The 12,262-nt window shown below is 47.4% G+C and overlaps 1 protein-coding gene across 3 annotated transcripts in view; it reads right to left on the bottom strand.

Annotated features, from left to right (window-relative positions):
• MYO1C (myosin IC) overlaps nucleotides 1-12,262 on the bottom strand; it is a 365,885-nt gene that overhangs the window by 308,993 nt on the left and 44,630 nt on the right. Inside the window, exon 1 of one of the 3 annotated variants that reach the window (XM_069226099.1) lies at nucleotides 11,648-11,668. The exons of the other annotated variants lie outside the window; for them this stretch is intronic. Coding sequence (XP_069082200.1) covers nucleotides 11,648-11,662 — 15 coding nt within the window. The 5' untranslated portion in view covers nucleotides 11,663-11,668. Of the gene's footprint in view, nucleotides 1-11,647; nucleotides 11,669-12,262 lie in introns of those variants that run through there. 3 annotated transcript variants of the gene reach the window in all.

Below are 12,262 nucleotides of genomic sequence, written 5' to 3' on the forward strand. Positions count from 1 at the left end.
ATGCCAGCGCTCCTACGCTATTCCTCAATGCCAGCGCTCCTACGCTATGGCCAACAACCAGCACGCTGGGACGTTCACCAAGCTAGCACACCAAAGCCATTCCGATATCTAGCACTCTCCCCAGTAGTCTATCAGCTCTCCTGCACCACCTGCTAACGTTCCTGCACCTTCCCTACTACATGTACGGGCACACCATCTCCCTACGTTCTTACACAACCCGTTGCTGCAAGCACAGCTACACATCAATCACTCACTGCCTGACCCCCAATTCCTTTCCTTAGAGCCAAAGTATACACAGAGGCTCCAGAAGGAACCATTTTACAGAGACTATTTCTCTAATTATATTTGGTCTCAGCCGAATCCAATGCATGCAAAATTAATTCATAAAGAGGAAAGCTTTTTTGAAGTATATGAAGGTGAACTCCGTGCCAGGTGTAGGCATTAAATAAAGACATTTATTTCAGCACACTTAGTCTTCCGATGCTCAATCACACAGTAATAACTGTTATTACTATACATGACGAGTCAAACAGATCATTCTATTACGGACGTACCCATTTCTATTATGCAATGAAAAATAATCAGAGACATTATAAATGTGTCAACTGTCTTGCTTGAAATACTTTCCACAAAACAAAATCCTGTACAATTAATGGAAAAATTGAAATTACACTATTTTTCCAATTGTATAACTAAGAATGGGATTTATTGTGTTGAACGTCCATGTGGTTTTCATCACATTGGCAAAACTTCACAAGACGACGATGTATTCTTCAACGTCGATCAAGGATTCGATATAGTCCCTGCCTTCATAGAAGTCAAAACATTTTCCTCTTTCCAAATTACCTTTGTATAGATTGGATTCGGCTGAGACCAATCCTTATAATTACAGATATAACCAATGTAAAATTATTTCTTCAGGAGCCTCTCTGTATATGTTTTGCTTGCACAGACCCCATCTTCAGTGCGATTACTGGGTTTCCTATTGATTGCCAATTGTCACAGCAATGTCATCCCCAAATCTAGCACTCCTACATCACCACAATAGGCAGAGTTCCTACACCATCCGCCACTCCTACCCCATCCCGTGCTTACAATGGTAGGGTATGTCCCTGGCCCCTAGCCTAGCCCTGATTAAGCCTCTTACTCGTCATCAGGGTGATGTGGATAATTCAGTTCCTAAGGATGGCGTTTCAAAAAAATACTCGATAAACACCCAACACACAAGTGCACCGTAAGCTTTTCTTATCCTTTGAACATTTCAGAGTTATTCCATAAAAAAAGAGAAGGAAAAGAATGCACAACAGGAAATGATCCAACAGGAAGTGTGAGCTACACTTCCTGGTAACGGGTCGGAATCTCCGGCAGGCCACGCCTCTGGCCTGAAGCCGCGTGGGCTGTGAAGGAAATCCTGAAATGTTCAACTCCAGAACTGAGGGCGCTGCGACAGCAGCGTGGGGGAACATGACTAGGAAAGAGATTGAGCTCTGCAGAAAAAAAACTCCTGATAGAGGAGTGTAGAGAACTTTACCCCTGGGACAATGAGGGCGACGAGAAACATCAACCCTGGGATAAGACAGTGACGGAAGTAGAAACGTCACCCATGTGACAGCAGAAACAGGAGATGGAGCAGAGACACTACACAGTAGAGGGGAAGCCATTATACCTGACCTGGCAAAGGACAGCGAGGGGCAAAAGATTACACCTGGGAACTGATAGTAAGCGCTTCCCAAGATACACAACGTATTTTCTGGTAGCAAGGATTTTAAAAATAGGCCCATTTATTGATTTTACTGACGGGACTCGTGGAGGCAATGTATCTAACTGAGGAAGTAAGTTTGTTCTACGAGTTTGGAGAGGGCGAAGAAGGGGGCGTCTGCACGCCAGAGGGGGTGGCTGCACTGCAGAATCCAGGAGCAGGATACTGGTCTGATAATTGGTGAACAATAAGAGATTACTGGCCATACTGCGTGGCTGTGCATGAGCCAAAGAGCAAACAACATCCCTTCTTCCTTCAGTAATTCCCTGTCTGACCAACTGTAAAGAGAAAAATAGGTTAAAAAATGCAGGACAGTGAAGTTTCTAGTAATTGATTGACCATTCTTTTAGGCCAGGATCACTGGGATCTCGCCCTCAGGAAGTCCAGCCAGCCTGCAGGTCCTTATTTTGACAGAGGCATGACAATAAAGTGTCTTGATCCACAGGTGGCTAGATTGCTGGACGAAGGACACAACCTGAACTGTGATAAATGGTCATCAGGGACAGCTGAGTGCCCATTATATGTTGGGACCTTTGTCACTGTATTTGGGAGTGTGAGACATTTTATAAAACAATTTATGAAGCAGAAGCAGTAAAAGATGAAGCATGACAAGCTGGAAATTGATTTATCCAGCCTTGGTGGCAGGTTTTAGTACAGTGAAGTGATGTGTCTGTCCTGTCCAGCTTGAGCCAGACCTCACCAGCAAAGATATTGTTTATATATTTGAATTGTTATAAAGTGCTACATGTCTGCAATGACTTCAAATCGCTTGACAGGGGGAAAAATACAACAGGATGGTGGAATTCAAAAATTAGATGGGTTTATTACTATGTCCAAAATTATTTGACTGTGTCCCCTGCTCCATGTAGAGTTCAGTTAAAGGCAAGTCTGAGGAGTTTGGTTTTCAGACGTTTTTTGATCCGCATGTAGTTGTGTTTGGATCTCCCATTCCTGCTGTGAGAATTCCAGAGTGCAGGTGTTTGTACTCCCCATGATGCCTGTGTTCACCCTGTCAAAGGATAATTGGTTAATTTGATAAGCTAATAATGAGTGAAGGGCACTGATTGGGGCTCAGTGGGGATACATTTTCTGCAGGTATAGAATACTTTTTGTCCAAGCATGCAGTGCACAAGTCTTTAAATTGGTCCTGGTACTGATTGGGAGCCAGTGGAGTTTTGTAAGGGTAAGTTCTCAATTCTTCTCGCTCACAAAAGTTGAAGCACGGTCTGGCTATCTGGCATTGAGGTCTTTGGAGTCTGGCAGTGAGGAGACACAGCAGTAGTGGTGGTGGTTTGCTCGGATGAGGGTGGATGTCAACTCAATTCTGGGGTCGGTGTGGAGGAGTGAGAAGATTTTTCAAGGGAGGGGGAGGCAAGTGGGAACATTTTTGTATTACGTTGACTTGGGGAATAAAAGATACATTGACCATTTGCTTTCTTCTTCCACAGTTGCCTCTTATTTCTTCGGCACATGCAATTTTTTAATAGAATAAAGGACGTGGTACAATGGCAGTGAGGTATGTTACATACACAGAGTTATTTCATGGAACGCTGTAGGTGAAAGTAGTTAAGGTGATAGTGTAGAACATTGAAAAACAACATATGAAACATGAAAGGAAGCCATAAAACATTATTTGTATTCACTGCTTTCTGTTGCTGACTGCATAAGGTAGATGTCATGCCCCAGTACATAACTGATGACATCACCAAGTCAGCGATACCGTAGTAAGTAAGATCTCACTGAAGTGCAAGAGTTTAGTCACATAGGAATGCATCAGAACCTATTGACAATACTCAGCCAGAGTTAAAGCAGCAATCAGGACTCTATAAAACGTAATGAAGGCTGCAAGGTGTTCTCCATAAACCCTATAAATAGGCCCTGTGGCTCCTGAAACCTCCCGGACACCAAAGATGGGAGAATAGTACAGAGCTGGGCGTTTCCTAAGCTGTTCCAAGGCCGCCTTACCGCACCCATACCTCAGTCTTTCTGCCGCGCTTTATAGTGCTTGGAAGTTTGTTTCCATGTAAGGGACAGCTCTAAGATGCTGAGATGACAGGCTCTTCTTAAGGGTGATAAGACTCAGACAGCAGTCTCTCAGTACTACGGTAAGGTACTCGGTCTGCAGCTTTTCACGGTACCTGCCATATCTCAGGATATCTCAGTATCCCTACAACGAGGCAGCTCCCTATAAAACTTCGAGGTGCTAGCGGGGCAGCCCGCTGCTTCCCTTTACGAACGTTAACTGCTCTGATGGCTGCTTCCCCATTAGACACCTGCACAGAGCAGTCTCCGGGTACCAGCAGCAGTGGTTCAGTCCTGCTATAACTAGGTGCTAATACCCGCTATAAGCCTCTGAGAGGACAGGCGCAATCTATAAAGTGCAGGGAGGGCGGGCGCTCTGAGCCTGCTGAGCAGATACTCTCATAAAGCCGCCAGCCCGCGGGGTAGAGGGCACGTCTGCAACAGCACTGTCGGCTTTGTATTCTGCTGTCTCGGCAAAAGGGTAAGTAAGCACCGAACACAATCCACAGTATAATATAATACTACAGCGAAGCTAATTAATTTCAAAACAACAACAGTCTCCGGATACCAGCGAAGAAGCCAGCGACGGAAGATGAGAGGTCCCCTGTGTAACAAAGGCAAGTTGGTACAAACTCCCGCCCAAAGCCCCAGCCTCGCTGCTTCTCAAGGCCGATGTGCGCAACCAGGTCCGGGGGGACACCACCCCGACACCCCATCACCCCCCCCCCTCCCCCCCGAAGCAGGCCAGGTTATAAGAGTTAGCCCTTTATTCGGGAGGCGTGGGGCTTGTGGGTGGGTTGGGGGCCTGGGAGTCACAGGTGAGGCTCGGACAAGTTAGCTCATCTGCAACTGCGTCACCTCCCGGGTCTGTGAGGAATGGCAGCATGCCACTCAGAGTCGAGCTAAGGAAGATACCCTCACCTCCACGTCAGAGTTAAAGCAACAGTGGGCGCAGACATAGAGAGAACCACTGTAAACTATGAAGGGCCAGTGGCCAGGAGCCTTCAGAACCAGTGTAGAACCTCATGAGCCTCGAGTGCACGCACTTCAAATTAAAGAGCTGGTGTGTTAGTGTGTTCAGAATCACCAGAATATAGAGAAAGGAAACAGAGTGCCACGGATACACGGTGAGCAGAACAGCGCTAGGGCGGCTTCACATTACTACTGTGCTCTGAAGGCACTTGTGCCACAGGTTCCCCGTCTTCAGAGTACCAGGAACCACATCTTGCAGCACCGTTAGCACAGAATGCACGCTCTCCAGAACTGGCCTTGAGTCAGAGGCTCAAGTACTGAGCTGTCGGAACAGAGCTACAAAGAGGGTTAAGACTAGACCCAGGTAAGGGATGGGGCGAGTAGTCACCTCATAGGATTGAGACCAGACTTGAGGCCACCCAACCTCATCACGAGCCGACATGTAAAGCCGGGGGTGGTGTCCTGGGAATAGCTAACAGATAGCTGGCATCCCTCAGAGTGGTCTTCCCCACCTGAATGAAAAGATTCGTTCCTGTTCCTAGAAAAAGGCATGTCTTAGAAATTAAACACACATTTAAGAAATGGAGGGGAACTCCCACGAGGTACTAATGCTGCCGACCTCATCATTAAAGGCAATATCTGCCATTAGATGTCTGTCCAGCTTCAGCTGCATCCTGCACGGTTCGTTCACTGGAATATACATCCGAGGTCCCACCTCTCTGGCATACTGTAGAAGTGAAGCCTGTAAGCTGCATCACAGCATGACCACCCCACTTGTGTATGTGCATGACCTAATAATCAGACCTCCGGTAAGAACTATGTAACCAGAGGTATCTAGCACTGCCAATGTACTGCCTCTGTAGAATCTTCAGTCGTTTACCTGACAGTCCAAGGTAGTTCTGAAAGTGAGACTGAAAACCACCTCAGCATGGCCAATGAGATGTCTGCCCATGGAAGCACGAAGCAGCGCATGGTGCCCAGCGCCATGATGCAATCCCATCCCTGAAAGGAAGACAGGTGCCCAGTTTCAATTCATGCCTCACTTCTCAAAATGGAGCATAGGTATTGGGGCACTAGAGCACCCCAAGTAGCAATGGGGCGTTCCCTTTGCACTGCATGCTTTCACTCCGGTCTTGCAGACACTTTCTAAAACCTGTCTGTCCAGCCAATATGAGCTCGCACCAGAGAAAGGGGACTCACTTGGGGGTTGTTATGGCTAGAAATGGAAACCCAGAGCACTGGTTTGCAGCCCCACTTGATTAGCATGAATACTGCTGTTTCAAAAGTAAGCCTGCCTTTGCTTGGAGGCGCATGTGTACACACCGCTGATTAATTACTGTTTAATAAATGGTGTAGCTTAGAGTTTTCAACAGGCAATCGTCAGGGACAAAGGCAATGCAATGCCACTTCTTTTGATGTAATTGGAGGTAGAGTGGGATGCCCTTCAGCCATTCCAGTGATTTTGGAGGAATGCCTCATATGCTCACAGAACACCCAAAGATTATTCAATGATGATTTGTTCATACAATAACACACTTTCATTACTATTTGATAGTATACTTGGAGCATGCAGATCTCAGGCGTGCATACACTCAAGCACACCAGCGTACAGTGCATCAGCATCGATCCGGGCTCATGTTGCCTTCTGGTCTCCAGGTGGAAGCCTCTAGCTTGAGACATAACTGTGGGTGTGCTGCAAGAGGTCAGGGTAGGGCACAGAAAGCGGAGGGTTAAGTTACTTGGAATGCTGCGATTCTCTTTGTGAATTATTAATTTGCTCTTTTCCTATTATGCAAGTGGTAATTAAAACAAACACCGAAGAGGCACCGAATGAATTATTGAGGCAGCACATGGAGTTAGACAGTGTGGGAAAGTGACCGGCTGAGACTAGGCTATTTCCAGCATGGTTCCTCTGCCAACGAGTACCAATCCAGCCCCTACTCCTGTGTTCTGCAGTCCTCCTCAGGGAGATCAGCAGCGAAGGTACAAATGCTCTTCTCGAGACAGCATCACTAAATGAAACAGTGAAATGCAGCACCCCAGCAAGGCTCGGATCCCGAAATGCTGAGGGATGAACACAGATTTGGATGGCAGCGCCCAATCAGAAGGGGCTTTGAGAAAAAGAAGGTTGAGGACTATGAAGAAGTTCTGGAGCTACGAGATACATAGGCGATGGACAGCGAGAGGTGCTAGGTAGCCGCAAGCTACTCTTTCTGCCACTCACTTCATGACAACACACACACCCCTAGCTCTTTGGTTTGAAACTGGACGCGTCCCTGATTTCTGGAGTATTTGAGGGAGTTCTTCAGCTATGGTACAGGTCATAAGACATGGGTGCAGCACCTAATCACATGTGAAGTCCAAGACGCAAATGGCCTTAGCCTTTCCTGGTCAGATCACACCTGTGCAGACGTTTTTATCGTAGTCCTCTTTTTTTTGCTGTGCGGTGGCAGTGTGCTACATCAGCCCATGACAGCATCTTTTAAAATTGTTATCAGAACAGTTACCCCATTCTCCAACAGCAACTGGTTCCTTGGACCTCCTATCCGACCCGCTCATTTGACAGCCAACCACTGTTAAAGCTCCCAAGGTGCAACATGACCTCGTTAAGGACCTAAATACAGTCTCCTAAATATTTAATGAGCATCCTGCCATTAACTGCATCTCTGCGGTGCTATTTCAGAGGCTATATATACACATCAGTTCGAATGTATGCAAGTTGGCTCGACAGTGCACCAGCAGGTTGTGCTAGTGTAAAGCTGAACAAATACGAGCAGGGAGGGATGATGGTCCAGTGGGTATCATCATAAGGTTTCTCAAAAGCTCTCCCATCATCAATAGCTATGACATGAAACACAGGAGTGACCAACGCTCTGGCGGTCCAGACATAGTTAGACCTGGCCCCAGAGGCTAGCTCTTGTGCATCTGCAGAACAGTTCTGTTAGGGCTCCTCAGTCTTAGACTTCAGGTCGCACTGCGGCTGGCTCTTGGGTGTCAGTGTCACACTGCTTCCTCCGGCAGCCACAGGGACACGGTTACTGGGCTATCTCTTGATCATGACACTGCGGTTTTGCCTTCTCTCCTCTTGGTGACAGCAGTTTTATTATCTAAATAATGCTGATCCCCCCGCTACCAGCCGTCAGGTATCGGGGCCTTTTTTTTCTTCTTAATACATTCGTCTACTTAGGAACTTCTTTCAAGACCATAAGCAGCAGGGGGTATTCAAGGTCCCAAACCCTTTTCCATTTGAGCCTTTGCCAGATGAAAATCGTTCTAATAACTTTTTATCTGCAGCAGCTTCTTCAGGTCCTACAGACCCAAATGCTTTAAAGTAGGCTACATCGGCAAAAGGCCGTACTTCTGTCTGTTGTTTGAATACGCGTGGGCCCTTCCAACACCACACTGGCTATTCGGCCTGTACAGAATATCTGTCCTGTACTTCACCTGCCCATCGGTCCCTCTGACCATCATAGGGCTTTGACCCCTGCTGTGACCGCTTCCATACTAAACCCCCTTTGTCCTTGCTGAGACCTGGTCAAGCATTAAAGCTGCTGATTTGTTCCCGCCCTAGGCCCCACCGTGAACTTAAGGTGACCATCAGCTGCTGCTGTGACCCCACACAAAACCCGACCTACACCTCACTGCACGGGTCTTTCAGCTTTAGATCCGAAAGGCGGAGTAGGAGGCGAGTCAGTAGGCCTTTGGTAAAAGGGAGGGAAGGAGGGGAGAGGTCGGAAAGGAGGAGAGAGGGTACCAGACCCGCTCCACCCCCTTACACCTTATCCCTGAGCCCTTCTTCGTTACTCCTGCTGCCTCTGGCACGAGCCTGCCTTTTAGCCCAGATTCACAGCCCAGCTATCAGTATTTGTCAATCCCTCTTGAGTAATCAGCCTCAGACATGCCCTCTTCTTGCCGTGCTGGCAGTGTGGTAACACGCCCGGTATGTCAGTCTGGTTCCAAACCGAAGGCACAGGGGCAGAGCCGGCACCCTTCGAGGGCAGCCAATGGGATGGGCGGATTCCTGCTAGCACACGTCCCCCCGGGGGCCTGCCAGCAGTGAAAGCTACACTCGTGCCCTGCTCTCTGGCGGAGGACGGAAGGGCGTCGACTCTGTGATGAGCTGTAGTCATGCGGCCCACACTGAGGAGCATGCTGCTTTTGTGCAAAGAAATACAGGATACCTGGGCAATGAAACAGCTGGTGCTGTGTCCTGTAAATCCAAAACATATCGGTTTAAAAATTACAAGCAATTAAGCGACTTTGGCCCACTGGGCAACAAAGCCTGAGGCCATTAGGGATGCAGTGATCGGAACCTGAAGAGGTACACACCGCACTTTTCCCCAGTTTGTAACTTCCTACCTTCAGTAGCTAGCTGACGATCTGCAGCGCGCGCTGGTGCAGAACATAAACAAAAAGACACTGAACTACACAAAGAGTAGATAACACGAAGCACACGGCACGAGAACACGCTGCATCAAAGCCCGAGTGGGACACCAGCAAATATTCAGATCATAGTGAAAACACCGCGCACCAACATTCACTGTCTTGCTCACTGATCGTGGGTCTGGATGGGGCTATAGCAACCTCAGAGAGAGAAACTCACAGGGCGAGAGGTCTCCAAGGGACCGCATTCCACACAACACGCTCACAAACCCTAAAGATGGAACATAGATCACACGAGCCGCATGGGTCGCCTAAACCTTCATATCCCATTAGTACAGTGATTCTGACGTCCTCTCACAGCCTCTTGATGTTGTGGCACACAAGTCAGGAGCAGCTACCACTCCTCTGACGTGATAACAATAACCCCACATTAAAAGGTAGCCAGATCTACGGGATCCTTCAACATGGCAGCCAATCTCGGACAGATAATCTGTACACTGGCAAAACAATCACCATTAGAAACAGACACCACAGCACACTCTACACACATATAGCTGGAATCTGTCACCCACATGACAACTTTGAAAGTCAGGTAGGAGGGTCTTCACCCTGATACTGTGACATCATAACACACAGAAACAAGCAGCAGTCAATATGTGTACTTCTTCTACCACAATGTGTCACTCCCACACCTTAATAAAAATCCCAGGTAAAGCCAATACAACCTTCTTAGGCACTCCAAAACAGATCTGAAAACAGTCAACTATGCATGTACTGTATTATTACCACACTGATACCCACATTCTTGCACACAGACAGACAGGCTCTCCACTACGTAGCAACAATACTACAAGCACTGGGACAGACATTGCTTCTAAACCCAACATCAGACCTAGAGAAAAACCCACTCACTTCTCTTAGAGACGACATCTGGGTAGTCTCCGTACTTCGGGGTGTCCTCGTGCACCTCATTCCTGTTTACAGAGCCTTGAGCTGAGCTCGATGTGAGGCAGGTCACGTCTGGGAGCAGGTGTAGTCCAGCTCTTGAAAAGGGAGGCACGTTTCTCCTTATTCTACCCGAGGCCTCTTTTCTTTTAGGTATACAATGGCATGCAGGCCACCTGGGTCACAAGTCGCTGATGATGATCAAAGTACTGGCTGAGTGGTCCAGTGCAGGCAGGCTGCCAGAACAAACTGGAGAATCCTCCAATTGTGGAGTTGCACTCCTGTGTTGCAGCTGGCCAGGATTCCCGGACTTTCCTGTCTGGTCTCCAAACTGAAACCAATTCTGACAGGCGTTAAGTGCTAGATGTGTTCATCTGCAGTGCTGGACGGTCACTCTGCTCCTCGCTCCATGGAACACTGCCACATAGGTGGGGGTATCATCCAGTGAGGGAAAATATACTCTGGGTCCAAGGAAGTTGAGACAGACAGAGACACACACGTACAGTCAAATCGAGCCAAACCAGTCACCAGTCTGACCACAAAACACACAATCCACATACAAGGCAGGCACCCTTCCTATAATTCCTCATATACGATGGATGCAAAGAACTCTTGTCATTAGATATAAATGGAACGGTTAATGGGAAAATCAGGTGAAAATGGCCTGCGCCCTTCAACTAGAATCTCACTGCCACCACTGTCCATCACTACATGACCTGGGCAGAGATGGCAATGGGCAGTGTCTCAGGAAGAAAAAGAGAAGGCAGGTCTGAATGTAGTGTAACTGTATTATGCAAATTAGCTGAGAGGCGATGGCGCACTCAAGTCAAATACAATGAGGCTGGGTACTCTTTGAGAGCCCCTCCGCCCCCACTCCCCTGGAGATCAGTGCGCAACCCTAGTATGGACAAAAATGTAGAACGCAGGATGCATGTCCAGTGAGCGTGTATACCTGTTGACTAGAGGAGAAAAACGCAGAGCATTTTGAATACTGAGGGGTCACATTGGGAGAACTTTTTGATGGGGATCAAGACTGGGGACTCTTTTGGATGGAGTATCAGGTGGAGTGTTATGCTGAAGGGAGGAATGTGGTGGTTTCCCGGATGGTGAAATTAGGAGCTTCCAATGGAGCGTCAGACTGGGGGAGGTTTATGAAAGGTTGGATTAGTTTGGGGGGTTCTTTCGAATGGAGGGTCAGATTAGGATTCTAAGAGACGGGGTTCGAATGGTTTTCAGATGACAGTAGTTTTGCAGATGGAGGCAAACTCTGACACAACAGGAATTTTTGATAGTGAAATAATGGGAGCAGGAGGGCAGATTAGGTGGTTCTAATGGAGGCTCATCTAGTGGGCGTTCTGTTGGATGGTCAGTTACGAGGGTCATGAGTTTCTTATGATGGCTCGTATCAGCGGGTTTGGGAAGAGAGTAAAATAGTGCATTTGATGAGGTGAAATGCGAAAGGGTTTCGCAGGTAAAATGCAGCTGAAAAGTCCTCAGCAGATGACTTTAGATGTGCAGCCAGTTGTTCCTTCTCCATAGGCATCAGCTCCTACACAGTGTACTCACCGCGTTCACATGCATTCATCTCTGCAATAAACATACAAAAAACAGAAGTAACCCCACTATCAAGACATGAACATAACTGACCGAGAGCAGACATGCAAAACAGTGTTTTATAGATGACCAAATGTTATAATGACCATTTTTAGTAACGCTTTTATTATACCAACCGTTTTTCCAAAACAAGGCACTGTCAGTACAACTATAAACATAAATCACAGCTGGAACAAGCTGTGCTCATAGCAGGGCCACAGAGTAAATTCAAAGTCACCAAGGCTGACCTTCCAAAAACGTTTACATGGGACCAGTCTGGGGTTGCTCTGTGTAGAATGCAGATCCATCCAAGCTAGGAGACGGGGCACACCTAACAAAGAAAGGCTGAGGTACTGACCTACCCTAAGACTGACATACTAAAATATGTTTTGTATGTTTTCCCTGGGTAACTGGAAAACACTTCTGCAAACTGCTCTGGCATGGACAAATATCTTCTGCTTCGGGCCCCTTAGGTACTTTAAAAGAACTAGTCGATTTTTGGCCCACTCAGCCTAAATGATGGGCTTGACCTACCGTGATCTGGCAAGGTGCTGATGACACTACATTAGAGGCATCACAATGAAGTCT

Source organism: Pleurodeles waltl, chromosome 3_1 (assembly GCF_031143425.1).
Source record: "Pleurodeles waltl isolate 20211129_DDA chromosome 3_1, aPleWal1.hap1.20221129, whole genome shotgun sequence".
Lineage (NCBI taxonomy): Eukaryota > Metazoa > Chordata > Amphibia > Caudata > Salamandridae > Pleurodeles > Pleurodeles waltl.